Source organism: Pristiophorus japonicus, chromosome 1 (genome assembly GCF_044704955.1).
Source record: "Pristiophorus japonicus isolate sPriJap1 chromosome 1, sPriJap1.hap1, whole genome shotgun sequence".
NCBI classification, from domain to species: Eukaryota; Metazoa; Chordata; class Chondrichthyes; family Pristiophoridae; genus Pristiophorus; species Pristiophorus japonicus.
In genome coordinates, this window is record NC_091977.1 from 505,758,902 (window position 1) to 505,778,148 (window position 19,247).

Consider the following 19,247-nt stretch of genomic DNA (forward strand, 5'->3'; position numbering starts at 1 on the left):
ACAACATGTCCAGGCAGAACATTATGCAGACCACCATTCTTGCCCATAATTTGACAGAAACCTCATGCTGTTTTTAGTTGGCAACTGTCAATCTGTAGCATTAATTAAGGTTAAAAAAAAGTAGATATTTCTAACCAAAGTTTATAAAATTTTTCAATAAAGTATTTACCCTTTATGATCATTTCAAACTATCATATAATCTGGGTTGACTAAAAAAAAAATCATATTACCTTTCTAGAAAAGCACATACAGAAGTAAGGAAGTTACTTTCCAAATATTAGATGATATTGCATTACAGCAAAGTAAAAATGATGCAATGAATGCAAAAGTTCAGCAATTATGACTACGCTGAATAAGTTGAAGTTGGAGGAATTTATGAGAACACTATTCTTTGAACTCTAGGACCAAGATTAAAGCCAGACTAGGGAGGATGAAGGTCTCCTTTTTCTGACATCTGCTAAGAGTCCTAAGCAAAGCATGTCAGTCAAGTTTTAATCCTGTATCCACGATAGAAGTCTCAACACAGTTCTTAAAACTGAACACTAATCGAGAAACCTCCATTTGCATAAATGTCCAGAGGAAACGAAAGTGCGAGGGATGGAAATGTCACATTGGTGTCTTTGGTGTTGATCGAGGTTGGAGCAGACTGTTGGGGCAATCATAAAGTGCATCAGCATTGCATCAGACCAAAGTCATTTTTGACTTTGGAACTTTGATGCAGTCACTGGCAATTTCCCAGTGCTGTCAAGGTCAAATACCTTGACAACTCACAAGCACAGATCGAAATTAAGGAGAGAGAGAGCTGGGGTAATTAAGTGAAGGCAATGCACGGCAGCAACAAGTGTTTCCATTAGTTCAAGCAAACCTGGACACACTGCTGAATTGTTGCATAGTCTCATTTCTCGCAGAGGTCCACTACACGAGGTGCCATATGGAGATGATACACAGGATCTCATCCGGGTCTGTGTACCCTGCCCACAAGTCGAAGAACAGACAGTCCAGGGGGACCATTCCTCTGCTGCAGGGTCGCCTGAAAAAGAAGATTCATTTGATTGTTACTCAGTTGTGGCTTTGTTGCTGTGGAGCCTTTTTATTATCATTTTGTCAGTCACGCTGAATGATATTAAATAGATTATGACATAAAGTAGGTCAATTAAATAGTTTTAAGAGAACTGTACACACAATGAAAAGACAAAGCAGATGAGGATTAAAGGGAGATGTGCTAGAATGAGGGAAAACAAAAAAATGTGTAAACTGCAGAATCGTTACAAACAGGTAAGAAAGGGATAAAAAAAAATTAACTGGAAATGCATCATTGGTCACATGCTAGTAAGGGTGTTCACAAGGTTCGGTATACCCAAGCTAAATGTGAAAAAGTTTGGACAATTTTTCATGTCAATGGGGAATTCAAGTTAAAAATAATCAATAGTTTACTCAAAACAAAAATCCTTTGAACTGTGTGCTATGCTATCATGCTGTACAAAATCTGTGTTGTACTGCCATAACTCTTATACCTCGGGTGTTAAAACACTCCAGCCACATTTCCATGGCCACTTTGCAAGAACCCTAATATTCCAAAGTAGAGAAAATGAATTTGTGCAGTGGTGATGTTCTGTTCTTTAGATGTCTTGATGGACAAGTAACAGCAGGTGGCAGAATGTCAATAGTGCCCTAATTTGTATCTGGCTATTATCACAATGGCAGGCTGTCCAAACTAGACAGCTCAGATCCATTCTGTTCAAGTCCAACCAGAATGTCAGCCATCCATTCAATGCTGCATTGAGTTAGATCCTGATTCTGACAGCTCAACTTAGATGTAAATTATTGTCCGTTAATCTATGAAGGGGAAATCAGTATTTTTGGGTCCACTACTCAAGATAGGGGATGGAACTTGGATCTTATGCACTGGGCAACCTGGGTACAAGGAAGTCTTCAGACATTCAGCAAGATGGCAAAATGCCACCTGGCATGTGAAGAAAAATTGCAAATGTCAAAGTTGAATTTGGGCACAATAGCACATAGGTCAGAAAACTGGATACAGCATCCTGCTTGTGAGTAAACTATTGAATTACGTGATTTAACACACAGTGCATCGAACAGATTCTCCTTTATACTGAGCTAACTTGTGGCTTATGTGAAATGCTTGTCTTGACATATAAATCATGTGATTTGAAAAGAGGATCTATTTTTAGCTTAGAAAAGGATTATTGATTCTGTAGAAAGAACAAGAAATGGCTCCACTTTATGTCGTTTTGAGAATTCAGTGATAATAAATGGCTTTGGTTTAAACTGGAGTGATAAAAAGCAAGGGTCAATTGATCATTTGCAGTTTAATTTCTTTCTTGAATGTGTTTTTTAAACTTTTGTTTTGTGGATTGTTGCTCTCACCCACCTCTGCTCCACACTGAGGGAAATTTGATAGTTCTGAATGTTCCAACTGCATCATAAACAAGAGCTCTCTCCACAGATGCGGCCAGACCCGCTGAGCATTTCCAATATTTTCTGTTTTTATATCAGATTTCCAGCATCCACAGTATTGTGCTGTTGCTGTAGAAACTGTTCACATTTAGGCCTGAGGAACCCAAATTTGGTTTGCTCCTTTAAGTTGCTTCATGGTCCTTTGATCTCCTGCATTGAATAATTTTGCTCAAAAGTTTTTGAAAAAGTGGTTGCCCTAGGATAACTTCTTCCTCATCTTTTCATCAGACTTTGAATTTTTCCTTAACAGAAACAGGCTTTGGCACAAAAGAACATACATTCTAGTGAAAACAGATATGTTAAACTAAGGCTTACTAAGGAAAATGGAACTCAAATTCACTTCAAAAGAAAGAAAAATGCAGTTATTCTTCATATGACAAATCATAGTTCACTGCAAAGATGTGAAATTATGCAGTGGATATTGTAGTTATTAAATACAAACCAACACCTATATAAAGTGAAGTCTAGGGATTAATTTGTGTGCTGTGCTCACCAGACACTGGAATCCATACACTTTTCTCAATTCATTAAGTGTTAACAAACACAGTCTGACATTCTGGGGTTGACTGTAGGAACCAGAGAAGACATCACTTGTCTGGGTAAGTGAAGAATTGGCTTGGTTTGTAGACACCATTGTGTGCCGAGGAATGAAGGGAATGAAGAATGGAATATTTTCCTCTTTCTGGCAATTGTTGTGATGTGACCTGGGACAATGCAGTCAACAACTGCATCAGTCTCTCCAAAAGCATCTACATCACAATAGCAAAAACAGGCCCTGAGCTGTACCGTGCAACAATCCAATCTCGCACACTGCTAACTCAGGCCAAATGGCCTTCCCTAACTGTACCTAAATTATGATCTTGAGAACGAGAGTTCCTGGGACTTAATCCACACCTCTGTTTTTATGCCAGACCCAAATGCTGCTCCACCCTCGTAAAGTCTGTACTGCTCCATGAAATTCCACAGAAAATATAAGCAACAAAGCGTCAAGTATAACTTCTGCGGATGGAACGCTTTCTTAGACACTGTTATCACTTGAAGCTCTGTCCCATGTGAGCAGAAGTTTCAATGGAATTGCATGTGGGATCTTTCACTATTTTCCCAGTTAGTGAGCATGCCTTCTTGAGTTCATACATCGTATTAGCACAGCCAATCAATCTCCTTTTTGCTTCTGCAACCAAAGTCATTATATCCACAAAGGTTTGCCATGTTACTTCAAGTCAATATGAAAGGAAGAAAAGAATTCACAAGACAATTAAAAAGCATGGAGAAAGAAAAGCAGTTTCACTGAAGCATATCATTATTTTTACCAGGATACTTATTCTATATTGTAACTGTAGTCATGCCATTTTCAAGTCATTTAACAGACAGCTAGACAAATAGCTAGGTAGCAGAAAATGTAATAAATTAACTAATTTCCCTGAGCAGAAAACAAATCTTGATAAATACTTGCTGACATTAATAGAGTATGAAACAAGATAAAGTCTTTCACACATATAGACCATTCTCTCTAGATCAACTATTTTGCAAGCACTAGCCAGACCATTTCATCTCCTGACGAAAGCATCTGCAAAGTCTCCTCCTGTCATGCCTGCAAATATAAAACAAACCAAACACCAGAATACCTATTGCAGCTTAGATCATGCATTTTACATACTTGGGCCAACTGCCTTCCCTGACATAGTCCTCAGGAAGCATTACATCCTTGTAACTGTCAACCTTCTTGTTAAGTAGATATCATCCAGCTTTTTTTTTAATATAAACGTTAATCACAAAATTGTACTTTCACAGAAATCATTGAGAAACCCTCAATGCTCAAGTAAATCATCGGATATTTCAGTGTTTTACACATAAAATAATTCTTCCCATTAGAAAAATAATAAATGTACTGAGTCACAATGTCTGGGCCTGAAGTAACATTTATAAACCATTTGTGATTCACTCTCATAAATGCCAGAAGTGTCAGAAAATGCAGTTGCCGCAGCACAAATATCCTCAAACAGTCAATACAGTGACAGAGAGTCAATTCTCAGGTGTTGCTGCAGCTATGCCTGAAGGAAAACTCTCTAAAGGTTTTAGAAATATAACACCTCCCTGAATTAAGACCGAATATACTCCCAAAGGGTTTTAAAAACAAAAACATAATGGCTTTTTAATCCCTGCTTTGTAGCTTATATTTTCCAAACTGGGAGTTAGAAAAATATAAGTTGGTAAATTGCTGACTGACCTGCGGCAGCTCCCTGTGCAATACCGCTGGTGTGTTTCTTAAACAACTGTATTATAAATTGCTCCTTGGACATTATGTACAGGAATTTCAGGGAAGTAATTGATGAGTTGAAAGGATATTATTGCCAAACTCTCATTCTGTACGTTACTGAGTCAAAAGGGCTGAACTGTGGCAGAGGCTTTCCACTCTCCTGCTGTAACTTTAGCAGAAGAGCCCGGAGGTCCCCCAGAAAGTGTTCATGCCATTTCCCCAGACTTTCCACAGCTCTTCCGCTGAAACTTTGACTAATGATCGGTCAGAATGCCCATGAAAATACACCCTCAAAGCCACTCACAACAGTCATTTCTATGGGGGTTCCCCCGCCATAAAGTTGGCAGAAGATCGGCAAAACCATCGCACTGATGGCGATCGGGGTCGCCCTGCATTATTTCGACCCACTAATATTTTGCTGCTTCTCAAATAAACCCATTCATCCCATTATTCCACAAACGTTTATTTGCATAAATTGTGCTTTGTATAATAAGGCAGTTCTTGACCTCTGGGTTACCATGCAGCGATACTGGTATTCCATGACCATGGAGAATGCCATGATATCAGAGAAGGCAAATGAAAGCTGGATGACATGAAGAGGCAGATCTTAGCAACTCAGCAGGAAGCTAATCCTACTTGTCACACAAGTATCACTTACCCCAACCCAATGGCACGTCCCGAGGTATGGGATGAGACTACTGAAATAATTCAATGTGATCTCCAAACATGATGGGGCTATTCACCATCAGAGCCTTAAAAACACCAATTAACCTTCATATTGATTGTTGTTTGTATATTCTGATGTTAGATTATATGTAAACAGTCACTGCACTTCAAAATAATATTGTTTGGAAAGTGCATTGAAACATTGCTGAAATATGATACGGCAATATATAAATTACATAGAATTATATAGGATATACAGCATTCGGTCCAACCAGTCCATGCTGGTGTTTATGCTCCATTCGAGCCTCTTCCCATCTTTCCTCATCTAAATCTATCAGCAGAACCCTCTATTCCCTTCTCCCTCATATGCTTGTCCAGCCTCCCCTTAAATGCATCGATACTAGTCGCTTCAACTACTCTCTAGCGAGTTCCACATTCTCACCACTCTTTGGGTAGAAGTTTCTTCTAAATTCCCTATTGGATATCTTGGTGACTATTTTGTATTGATGGCCTCCCAGTTATGCTCTTCCCCTCAAGTGTAAACATTCTCTCCATATCCATTCTATCAAAACCTTTCATAATTTTAAAGATCTCTATTTGGTCACCCCATTCGCCTTCTTTTTTCAAGAGAAGTCTCTCTTATTAGATACATACTGGATAGTACTGCCAGATCAATTTCAAATTTGGAATATTTATTTTTAAATGATGTGCATTAGTTTTAGATTTTTCAAGTAACCTTACATGTTTCATTATACCTGCGTTTTTGTTTTGGTGAGGCTAGTACAGGATGTGATAAGCCAATTCTCCAGGCTGCAACCAATGTATGCCAGGAGCAATCCACTCATGCATTTAAAAAAAAAATGTCTTAGTTATATTAGAATGAAGGTATTGTGACCTATGTATGGAAAACTTAGAATCATCTGCAGGATTTCATGTTTGACATCTAAAACCTCCATATTGTGACATTGTTATCCTTCACGATTGATGTCGGCTGCGGAACTGCGCTGAGGTATTCATACTTCAAAGTGGGTGTGTTCCACCTCTCAACAAACAAGCCTACAATGCCGAAGAACTATTAATGGGTTCAAAATTGGATCCCTCGATTTAGTAAAGTGAATTATCTCCCTTTCAGAAACGAAAAAGTGGTGGTCATCTCCCCAGTGTAAGTAAATATTTTTGACCATCACAGCAAATGGAAGACGTCTGTGACCATAAAGTATACACACGTGTACACACACATGCACACACACACACTTCTAGTGCAATCACATTTTGGAATGGGGACTCCCTGAGCAAGCAGCTCATCATTGAAAACATCTCTATGTATCTTAAACCAGTGCAGTGCTTAAAAGGAAAATAATGGTCCTTAGTAAGGCACTTCTTTTCCATTCTTAATCGTATTTATGGTCCACATCATTAACATTTATGAGAACGGTGGCGTAGTGGTTACAGGACTAGTAATTCAGAGGGCTGGACTAATAATTCAGTAGACAAGAATTCAAATTCCACCACGGCAGCTGGGGAATTTAATTCAGTTAAGTAAATAATTCTGGAATAAAAGGCTTGCATTAGTAATGATGACCATGAAACTAACAGAGTGTCATAAAAACCCATCTGGTTTACTAATATCTTTAGGGAAGGAAATCTGCCATCCTTTCCCTGGCCTGGCCTACATGTGACCTCAGACCCACATCAAAGTAGTTGACTTAACTGCCCTCTGAAATGGCCGAGCAAGCCCCTCAAGGGCAATTAGGGATGGGCAATAAATGCTGGCATTGACAGTGATACCCACATCCTATGAATGAATAAAAAAAACATGCAAGGCGAAATTGCTGATAACTTAGGACATTTGAACTCACAAATATAGTAAATGTATTGATTTAATGCCTAGAAAGTAGTAGCTCATACTATTTCAGTTCTGACTAAATACTGTACATGGAGATCAAAGTTATTTCTTGCTTACTTTAGTCTGATCTGACTGCTACCAATTGCTTTAATTGGTACTTTAGACCATCTGTAGTATTCCAAAAATAACTTGCTTAAATAAATCACAAAGAATGCAGAGTAGCAATAATTACTGCTCAATGTTGAATGATTGCAAGTGGTAGTTTAGTTATAAATGTACAGTGTCACTGACCCGTCAAAATGATCCAGGTAAAGAATCTTGGTGAGTAAATAGTATTGGAAATGAACCTGAAATCTCATGCATTAGATTTGTTATGTATGAATAAAGAGTCTGACTAGATACTGTGAGCTCAAAGTAAAGTGTGAACTTAGTCTTTTATTGTAGGTCTCCAGAGTGCCTCTCCAGCCTGTGAGGTCTCCTTAAGTACAGCTGCTCCTAAGGGATTATGGGATCCCTTGGGACTCCAGGGGATGAGCCCTCTGGTGGCTACACAAGATTTTTACAGGTTTACATATATAACAACACTCCCCGACAAAGTCAATAGTGTAACTATTTACAAGGTGAGTCGATCTGGGGCCTTTCTTTCCCTGGTTGATTGTCTCAGTGCAAATACTGGTTTTAGTGAATCATTTGTTAGGCCCTCACTGGGCTGCTGTGCAGCTGGCCTTGCTGGGCTGCCTGATGTGGTGAGTCCTGCTGGGCTGCTGCGGGTGATGGGTTCTGCTTCGTGGTCAACCGCGGTGTCGGTTGCCACTAGTGTGTATGTTGGGGGGTCAAAGAAGGTAGAGTCCAATGTGGGTTGCTCTGGATAATCCATGAATCTGAGTTTGATTTGGTCCAAGTGTTTCCAGTGAATGAGTCCATTTGAAAGTTTGACCCAAAACACTCTACTCCCCTCTTTGGCCACAACAGTGCCGGGAAGCTACTTGGGACCTTGTCCATAGTTCAACACAAATACAGTATCATTGATTTCAATTTCGCGTGACATATTTGCACTATCATGATATGTAATTTGTTGAAGCCGCCTACTCTCTACCTGTTCGTGTAGATCAGGGTGGACTAACGAGAGCCTTGTCTGAAGTGCCCTTTTCATGAGCAGTTCAGCAGGTGGAATCCCAGTAAGCGAGTGGGGTCTCGTGCGGTAGCTAAGCAGGACTCGGGATAGGTGAGTCTGCAGTGAGCCTTCAGTTACCCTCTTCAAGCTCTGCTTGATTGTTTGCACTGCTCTCTCTGCCTGACCATTGGATGTTGGTTTGAGCGGAGCAGATGTAACATGTTTGATCCCATTGAGGGTCATGAAATCTTTGAACTCTGCACTGGTGAAGCACGGCCCGTTGTCGCTCACAAGGACATCAGGCAGGCCGTGCGTGGCAAACATGGCCCGCAGGCTTTCAGTGGTGGCAGCGGACATGCTTGTCGACATTATCTCACATTCAATCCATTTAGAGTACGCATCTACAACCACTAGGAATATTTTAGCCAAAAACGGGCCTGCATAGTCGACATGGACTCTCGACCACGGTTTGAAGGGCCAAGACCATAAACTTAGTGGTGCCTCCCTGGGTGCATTGCTTAACTACGAGCATGTGTTACATTTGTGAACGCAGGACTCTAAGTCCGCATCGATACCGGGACACCACACGTGGGATCTGACTATCGCTTTCATCATTACAATGCCTGGGTGAGTACTGTGGAGATCACTGATGAAAGTGTCCCTGCCCTTCTTGGGGATCACTACCCGATTGCCCCACAGAAGGCAGTCTGCCTATATAGACATTTCATTTTTGCGCCGCTGGTATGGCTTTGTCTCTTCCTGCATTTCCAATGGGACACTAGACCAGCTCCCGTGAAGCGCACAATTTTTAACTAGGGACAGTAAGGGGTCTTGGCTCATCCAGGTTCTAATCTGTCGGGCTATGACGGGTGATTGCTCATTCTCGAATGCTTCCATTATGCTGACTAAATCTGCAGGCTGTGCCATTTCCACCCCCATGGTGGGCAATGGCAGCCTACTGAGAGCATCGGCACAGTTTTCTGTGCCTGGCCTGTGGCAGATGGCGTAGTTGTATGCGGACAACGTGAGCGCCCATCTCTGGATGCGGGCCAAGGCATTCGGAAAAAAGGGATATCAATGACTTATGGTCAGTTTCCAATTCAAATTTGAGCCCAAACAGATATTGGTGCATTTTCTTTACCCCATAAGCACACATGAACGCTTCTTTTTCAATAATGCTGTAGGCTCTCTCAGCCTTCGACAGACTTCTGGATTCATAAACAACCAGTTGCAATTTCCAAGATTCATTAGCTTGTTGCAATACATACCCGACCCCGTACGACGATGCATCACATGCTAATACCAAATGCTTTCATCGATCATACAACACAAGCAATTTGTTTGAGCATAACAATTTTCTAGCTTTTACAAAGGCATTTTCTTGGCTTTTACCCCATACCCATTTGTCTCCTTTATGCAGTAAGGCGTGCAGTGTTCTAACAGTGTGCTGAAATCCGGTAAGAATTTACCAAAGGAGTCCTAGAAATGACCGCAGCTCCGTCACGTTCTGTGGCCTCGGTGCATTCTCGATTGCCTCCGTCTTCGATGATGCCGTCCGCCGCGATTCTTCTCCCCAGGAACTCCACTTCAGGCGCCAGGAAAATGCACTTCGAGCATTTTAACCACGCGGTTGAGTCGACTAAGAACCTCCTCCAGCTTCTGCAGATGCTCGACTGTGTCCCGATCTGTAACCAAGATGTCGTCCTAGTTATCCACTTTGGTAGCAAAAACACAAAGGCAGAATATTATCTGAATGGCGGCAGATTAGGAAAAGGGGAGGTGCAACGAGACCTGGGTGTCATGGTACATCAGTCATTGAAAGTTGGCATGCAGATACAGCAAGCGGTGAAGAAGGCAAATGGCATGTTGGCCTTCATAGCTAGGGGATTTGAGTATAGGAGCAGAGAGGTCTTAGAGCAGTTGTACAGGGCCTTGGTGAGGCCTCACCTGGAATATTGTGTTCAATTTTGGTCTCCTAATCTGAGGAAGGACATTCTTGCTGTTGAGGGAGTGCAGCGAAGGTTCACTAGACTGATTCCCGGGATGGCAGGACTGATATATGAGGAGAGACTGGATCAACTGGGCCTGTATTCACTGGAGTTTAGAAGGATGAGAGGGGGTCTCATAGAAACATATAAAATTCTGACGGGACTGGACAGGATAGATGCAGGAAGAATGTCCTCGATGTTGGGAAAGCCCAGAAGCAGGGGACACAGTCTAAGGAAAAGGGGTAAGCCATTTAGGACCGAAATGAGGAGAAACTTCTTCACTCAGAGAGTTGTTAACATGTGGAATTCTCTACAGCAGAGAGTTGTTGATGCCAGTTCATTGGATATATTCATGAGGAAATTAGATATGGCCCTTACGGCTAAAGGGATCAAGGGGTATGGAGAGAAAGCAGGAAAGGGGTACTGAGGTGAATGATCAGCCATGATCTTATCGAATGGTGGTGCAGGCTCAAAGGGCCGAATGGCCTATTTTCTATGTTTCTATGTTTCTATGACCACCGTGCGCAGGACCGACTTCAGTAAGCTTTCCATGTTTCTCTGGAATATCGCACAGCTGATCGAATCCCAAACGGACATCTGTTGTAAATGAAGAGACCCTTGTGCGTGTTGATGCAGGTGAGGCCCTTCAATGATTCCTCCAGCTCCTGCGTCATGTAGGCCAAGGTCAAGTCAGCTTCGTGAGCGTCTTTCCTCCCACCAGCATCACAAAAAGGTTGTCTGCCTTTGGTAGTGGGTATTGATCCTGCAGGGAGAAACGATTGATAGTTACTTTGTAATCACCACAGATTCTGACGGTGCCCTCTCGTTGCAGCCGGTTCAGGTCGATCTCCACCCTCTCTCTCTCATCATGTACGGTACTGCTCTTGCCTTGTGATGGAAGGGTTGCACCCCCGGAATCAAATGGATCTGCACTTTGCTCCTTGGAACTTCCCAATGCCTGGTTCAAACAACGAGGGGAACTTGTTTAAGACATGGGCACACAAAGTGTCATCAACGGACGAGAGCGCTTGGACGTCGTCCCAGTTCCAGTGTATCTTTCCCAGCCAGCTCCTGCTGAGCAGAGTGATAGCTTGTGCACCGCTCCATCGTAGGAGACCTTTAAAGTAGCACTGCCGATTACGGGAATCAGTTCCTTTGTGTAAGTTCTCACTTTAGTGTGAATGGGAGTCAGGTCTGGCCTTGAGGCCTTGCTGTACCACAATTTATCAAAAGTCTTTTTGCTCATAATGGACTGGCTCGCGCCCGTGTCCAGCTCCATTGACACCGGGAATCCATTTAATTCAACCTTCAGCATTATCGGGGGACACTTTGTGGTAAATGTGTGGACCCCATATACCTCTGCCTCCTCAGGCTGAGGCTCAGGTTCGTCTTGATCCGCCGTGGATCTGTCCTCCTCTGCAACATGGTGGTTTGCAGGATTAGCAGGGTTTGCAGCTCGCCTGCACATACGTTGGAGGTGTCCCTTTGTTCCACAGCCCTTGCAAACATACCCTTTGAAGCGGCATGAATGGAAACGATGATCACCCCCGCAGCTCCAATAAGGTGTTAATGACCTTGCATTCATCACCCTTGATGGTGGACTCTGAGTCATCTGCGGATGTGCAGCTGCAGGCATGTGGGGCCTGCCCTGTACGTTGCGATTTGAAAACAACATCACTTTGTTCACAGTACTTGTAGCAGCACTCATGTGCTGAGAGATTTGCTTAGTATTGTCACTGGTGGCAATGAATGCCTGGGCTATCGCTATGGCTTTACTCAAGGTTGGGGTCTCTACAGTCAAAAGTTTGCGAAGTATCACTTCATGGCCAATGCCAAGTACAAAGAAGTCTCTGAGCACGTGCTCCAAATGTCCTTCAAATTCACAATCTCCTACAAGGCGTCTTAGCTCGGTGACATAACTCGCCACTTCCTGGCCTTCAGACCTTTTGTCGATGTAGATCCAGTACCTCGCCATCAGAACACTTTCCTTCGGGTTTAGATGCTCCTGGACCAGTGTGCACAAATGATCGTATGATTTCTCTGTGGGTTTCGCTGGAGCAAGATGATTTTTCATGAGGCCATACGTTGGTGCCCCGCAGACGGTGAGGAGAATCGCCCTTTGTTTGGCAGTGTTCGCTTCTCCTTCCAGCTCGTTGGCCACGAAGTATTGGTCGAGTCATTCCATGAAGGTTTTCCAATCATCTCACTCCGAAAATTTCTCCAGGATGTCCACTGTTCTCTGCATTGTTGGGCTCGTCATCTGTATCTCGTTGCCAGTTGTTATGTATGAATAAAGAGTCTGACTAGATACTGTGAGCACAAAGTAAAGTGTGACAGTCTTTTATTGCAGGTATCCAGAGTGCCTCTCCAGCCTGTGAGGCCTCCTTAAATACAGGTGCTCCCAAGGGATTGTGGGATCCCTTGGGACTCCAGGGGATGAGCCCTCTGGTGGCTACACAAGGTTTACATATATAACAAGATTAGTATGGCTTGGGGGATTTGGTGTGGCATCATATTCCATGGTAAACCCCTGAATGTCTCTATACTTAATAACTGAAAATCTTGGTTCCCTGATGCACCAATGGAAGTTTAGAAGGGAGAGACACAGCAGCAAGATTTGTAGCATTGAGTCAATTTAAAGAGGCAAGCAACTCTGGTGAGATGATGCAGGGGAAACTGCAACAGGAGGAAAAGGACAAACATTTTTCTGAGGCTGGTGTTGAAGCTCTGTTCTCATAAATATGACAAAAGGAGAGATGTATTGTTGGAATAGCTAGGAAGAAACCAGTAAATGCAGCTGCATGGGTTATGTAGAAGATGGCAGCTGTGACAATAAGCGACATCTTACCCTCTTGTAGTGTTAGAAGACATTTAGTAACCTCACAGGATCAAGAAACATAAGTGAGTTGTCAGCTGAACAATGGAGCAGCTTACTGAAATACAGAGAGCTAAATTGCCCTAATATTCAAGCAATGCTCTTTCAGACAAGACTGTAACCTCGCATCAGTCATGTCAACTAACTCACATACTGTAATGCATGCTACCATATTTCAGTCTTACATCCTAGACTCTTGTTCTCTTCCACCTATTATTACCAGCCATTCCATAAATCCTGACAGATTATGACTGCAGAATCTGGAGACTGTGTAAAAAAAAAATGCAATACATTTCCTCTCCGAGAGAAAACAGTATATAACGTCATGGAACAGCATGACACGAGGGAAAGAAACACAGCAAATCATCATGAAGAGGAGGCATTGTCAATCATTGGAAGCTGCTCTGGCCTGGCATTTGAGGATGGAGATGTAAGAGGCAATATGCCGTCAATGGGTTTGTGAACACATAATCCTTTTCTTATATTATATTTCTGTGCATTTTTTCAAAACTTCTAACAGTTCCTGCCTAAGAATCACACTTTGGCTGTTTATGGTAACTTGGATCTGCATGACTAGCATGCCAACAGTCAGTATGTTTTCCTCCGGAGACTGCAAGTTGGGAAACAGAAGAGGAGGTAGACAATTGCCAAGAAATTGCAGTCCCCTCTACCACTGACAACAATGGCGCCCACTCACTCACCCCACTCCGTTGAACTCAGCAGTCTGGAGACTGTAACTCAGGAAATGAAGATAGCATTGATATGGAATTGACATATGATGAGACACAGAGCACAAGCAAAGCAGAAGATGCAAGTGTGGAAGCGGAGCCTGAAGTAGCTGAGTGGAGGCTTAAAAAATGTCAACTCCTGGCTACAGAACTAGCACTTGAAGATCTCAGGATTCCTGCAATGAAACCAATGATGCCAGCAGAGCACCAAAAAATACCTTCTGCACAATCTCTTTCAAGATGTGCAGCAAATAGCTGGGATAACAGCAGATACCACTGCCTTGCTGGACACCAACATCTGAAAGGGTTGCATTCCTTCCTGGTTGGAAATTCCAGGATGTTCACTAAGGAATGAAAAACAGCAATATATGCCCAGGTCAGGATGGTCTTGGAGATTGACAGCAATGACTTTGCAAGGGAGGGAGTTGCTGCCAAAATAACCTTGATGGATTGCTCCGGGTCATTCTGTAGCTTTCATTTTCCAGTATTGAAGGGAGCAGATATTGAATCCAGTGGCAAGGGCACCAATCAAGAACATTGCTCTGTTCAATTTGGTGTTGAACTTCTTGAAGTTAATTATGGCTTCACCCATCTAGACAAATGGCATGTATTCCATCACATTTCTGACTTGAGCCTTGTCAATGGTGAAGAGACTTTTAGGGATCAGAAGATGAGCCATTTGTCATAGACTGTGCTCTGCTCTTGTATCCATGGTGCAAAATGGTTGGTTCAGTTTAGCTTCTAGTCCCAAGATGTTGATGGTGAGGGACTCACCGATGGTGGTGCTGCTGAAGTCAAGATAACAGGGTTTCCTCTTGTTCCAGATGATTATTTCCTAACACTTACATACTCCAAATATTAGCTGGCACTAGTCAGCCCAAGCTTAGATATTGTCCAGGTCTTTCTGTAGTCTGGGATACTTTGGAGAAGTTGTGAACAGAGCCGAACAGCCTAGAATCATCAGTGATCTGCCCACTTTTGACCTCATGATGGAAGGTTACTAATGAAGCAGCTGTAAATGGTTGAACCCAGGACATTTCCTGTGGAATTCCTGTAGTGATGTTCTGGAGTTGTGATGACTAGCTTCTGACAACCAGAACTAGTTTCCTTTGTGCCCGGCATGACTTCAGCTACTGGAGCGTTTTCCCCCTGACCCCAGTCCAGCCAAGGCTCTTTGGTGCCATACTGGGTTGAATGCTACCATGATGTTCAGGGTGGCCAATTGCACCTGTCCTCTGAGGTTCAGTTCGTGTTCAAATATACTAACTCTAAGGAGAGACGACAGACTGCATTCTGTGGAGTTTAGGTTGATGTCAGCTTTAAACCTCCTATGCATTGTGGTAAGAAGGCAAGTCATATTGAAAGGCCAATATGCAAGTGTTTAAATGATAAGAACACAGTTTAAGATGGTATAATAAGGGCACCACTGAAAAGACTGCAAGAGAATAAGAAAGAAGCTGAAAAGTGCTGCCAAAATTAGTGCTGGTCACAGATTGCTCTCCTTTGTCTGACTAAAGGTCCCAACTATAATTGAGCGACTGTTCATTTCACAGCAGCACCGAGACATACGTTTTACAGCAGCACCTACAGAGTCACGTTTTACAGCAGCACCGAGAGACACGTTTTACAGCAGCACCGACAGAGACACGTTTTACAGCAGCACCGAGAGACACGTTTTACAGCAGCACCTACAGAGACACGTTTTACAGCAGCATCGAGAGACACGTTTTACAGCAACACCTAGGGCTAGAAATTGTCCAGCCTTGCGCCCGTTTTGTTTGGCGATATTTCGCCTTTTTTGACGGTAAAAGGTACTCACCTAAATTGGCCAAAGTTGTGCGCCAGCGGTTTTGAAAAAAAAGCAGAACGCCCGTCGTGCAACACCAAAAAAATGTGAACACTTAAAATTGTCCGTTCGGCGCACCCAGAGTTAGGAAGAAAAAAACCGCCCGAGAAAACCCTGTGTTGCTGCCTCAGAAACGGTAAGTACGAAGACCTGCAAAAAAAATTAAAGTTTTTATTTTTAAATTCTTTTTCAGTGATTCGCCAGATAAGTATCTTGTGACTAGTTAGTGATTTTTTAAATTTTTAGTTTTTTGCAATTTTTTTGTGTGCGTTTTCCCTCCTCCCAGGGCCTGTCTTTTTAGCAGTAATTGGCCTTGGGCTAAAGTTAGAGAGGACCGCGGTTTCCATTGTGAATCCTCGTGCAACGGCAATTTTTACGTCGGAAGCATTTTGTTGCTAATTTTATCCCTTATTTTTAACGGTATTTTTGGCGAAAAATGCCGAAAAAAACCACCATCACCAAAAGACCAATTTCTAGCCCGTAGAATCACGTTTTACAGCAGCACCTAGAGACTCGTTTTACCGCAGCACCTAGAAGTACATTTTGCAGCAGCACCTAGAAACACATTTTGCAGCAACACCTAGAGTCACGTTTTACAGCAGCATCTAGAGACATGTTTTACAGCAACACGTAGAGTCACGTTTTACAGCAACACCTAGAGACACGTTTTACAGCAACACCTCGAGTCACCTTTTACAGCAACATCTATAGACAGTTAATTGCTGAGTAAATGGAAAATGTTGGTAGGTGTGCAGTTCAAATTGCATTAGAATGCTTAGAAAATGTCAAACTTGAGGTGATCTGTTTATGAATTGTTACTTTACCTGAAAAAAATGAAACAAAAGCACATCAAAGCAAAAGTAACGAGGTGAGTATTTTACAGGGAAAAAAAAGCATAGCCAACTTTAGGGTGGAAGTAATCAAATTAGGGCAGAAATTTATTTCAAACCGGTTAAAGGCTATTAAAATAGCAAAGGGGGGAATTTGTGCACTGTCATTACTACCTTATCGGTATTTTTTTTGCATTTTGAGCTGCATTTTAGTAGAATGATCTTGATGATGCAAAAGAAAGGATTTTACTGATTCCAATTTATCCTTTGCAGATTGAATCAAAACATTGTTCACCTCTCTATGAAGGTGAAAGTAAGAGCTAGTGAGCATGATGAGTCAGCTGAACGAGCTTCGGAGAAGGCCTCTGGCCGAGCAGAAAACCTGACAGGACCAGGGGAGCACAACAGAAGAAAATCTCTGGGTACAGAAAGTCGCAGGTACTTTGTAGTTTTGTAATAGTTTTCCTGGCTGCATCACTAATTCACATGATCGACTGCAGGTTATTTGATATTTCAAGCAAAGTTTAAGTGAAGAGGTATATTTGTATAGGAGCATTTGCACAGCTGTATGAGGCTTGTGGTCGGAAAGAAAGAGCTCATCTCAGCATAGCACCTTTCAAACCTTAGGATGTCCCAAAGTGCTTCACAGCCAATGAAATTGTAGGAATTGTAGGAAAGTGAGACAGTAACTTCCCACAAACAACAATGAGATGAATGAACAGAAAATCTGTTTTAAATAATGTTGATTAATGCAGGAGATAGCATTATAGTGTTGATTTGTACTCTGATTGCATGTTATATGCTTACATTGCAAACCGCCTGTAACAGACCTTAACTGTCAGGAAGAAAAATAGGAGAAATTCACATCATTTGTACCTTCTGTTAGCGCCCCCAGACGGGGCGTAGACAATTTCTCGCCTGAGGGAGCGGGGTGGGGGCACTACTGCCTCCCACAAAATTGCGCTGGAGTTAGGGGAGGTGCCGAACCGGCAGCATCATCGCCGTGCGCAACAACCTGTTTTCGCCCCATGGCAGAAATTGGACAGTAGCCCGTGAGGCCACCGCGGGCGATGTCAGCGCCAGCCTTGTGGGTCGTGACCCGGGCCACACTCCGCCAGCGGGGAGGTGTGCAACGCCATTTTTTCCACACGGCCTCTCATTATATATATTGCGGGGTACGTGCTGCGATGGTGCAGGCCGCGATAGTGCAGGCCCCGGTGGCGTAGAAAAGGCCACTCGCCCCACTGCAGAGCTCATAGCGTGCCCTCCCCTTTAACAGAATAGGAGGGCTCTGTACTCGCGCCAGTACTACGTAGAGAGGCCGCATAGCACTGGATAATTTGCGCGCTTTTCACCCTGGTCCCGCCCAGAGAGGAAGTGGAACGCCTTACATTGCACTCCACTTCCTCTCGGGGGGGGGGCGGAGTGGGGAAGCCTAATTTTGAGGCCGGGGCAGGACGTCTGCAGGATATAGCATCATAGAATCAGAGCAATTTACAGCACGGAAGAGGGCCATTTCGGCCCATTGTGTCCGCGCCGGCCGACTGAGAACTACCCAGCCTAATCCCACTTTCCAGCTCTTGGTCCATAGCCCTGTAGGTTACGGCACTTTAAATGCACATCCAAGTATCTTTTAAATGTTCCTGAGGATTCCTGTCTCTACCACCCTTTCAGGCCCTGAGTTCCAGACCCCCACTACCCTCTTAAATTTATGCCCCCTGGTTGTTGACCCCTCTGCCAAGGGAAATAGGTCCTTCCTATCCACTCTATTCAGGCTCCTCATAATTTTATACCTCAATCAGGTCTCTCCCTCAGCCTCCTCTGTTCCAAAGAAAACAGACTCAGTATCTTCAATCAGATACTGAGTCTGTACAGAGTCGATTCACTAGGCTGATACCAGAGATGAGGGGGTTACCTTATGATGATAGATTGAGTAGACTGGGTCTTTACTCATTGGAGTTCAGAAGGATGAGGGGTGATCTTATAGAAACATTTAAAATAATGAAAGGCATAGACAAGATAGAGGCAGAGAGGTTGTTTCCACTGGTCGGGGAGACTAGAATGAGGAGGCACAGCCTCAAAATACGGGGGAGCCAATTTAAAACTGAGTTGAGAAGGAATTTCTTCTCCCGGAGGGTTGTGAATCTGTGGAATTCTCTGCCCAAGGAAGCAGTTGAGGCTAGCTCATTGAATGTATTCAAATCACAGATAGATAGATTTTTAACCAATAAGGGAATTAAGGGTTACGGGGAGCGGGCGGGTAAGTGGAGCTGAGTCCATGGCCAGATCAGCCATGATCTTGTTGAATGGCGGAGCAGGCTCGAGGGGCTAGATGGCCTACTCCTGTTCCTAATTCTTATGTTCTTATGTTCAATCTTTCTTCATAGCCAAAATTCTCCAGTCCAGACAACATTCTTGTAAATCTCCTCTACACCCTTTCTGGTGCAATCACATCTTTCCTGTAATGTGGTGACCAGAACTGCACACAGTACTCCAGCTGCAGCCTAACCAGTGTTTCATACAGTTCAAGCATAATGTTCTTGCTCTTATATTCCATGCCTTGACTAATAAAGACAAGTATTACGTATGCCTTCTTAACCATCTTTTCTACCTGGCCTG

At 43.1% G+C, this 19,247-nt stretch overlaps 1 protein-coding gene across 1 annotated transcript in view; it reads right to left on the bottom strand.

Annotated features, from left to right (window-relative positions):
• adgrb1a (adhesion G protein-coupled receptor B1a) overlaps window positions 1-19,247 on the bottom strand; it is a 691,398-nt gene that overhangs the window by 436,153 nt on the left and 235,998 nt on the right. Inside the window, exon 4 of the mRNA XM_070888471.1 lies at window positions 866-1,030. Coding sequence (XP_070744572.1) covers window positions 866-1,030 — 165 coding nt within the window. The remainder of the gene's footprint in view (window positions 1-865; window positions 1,031-19,247) is intronic.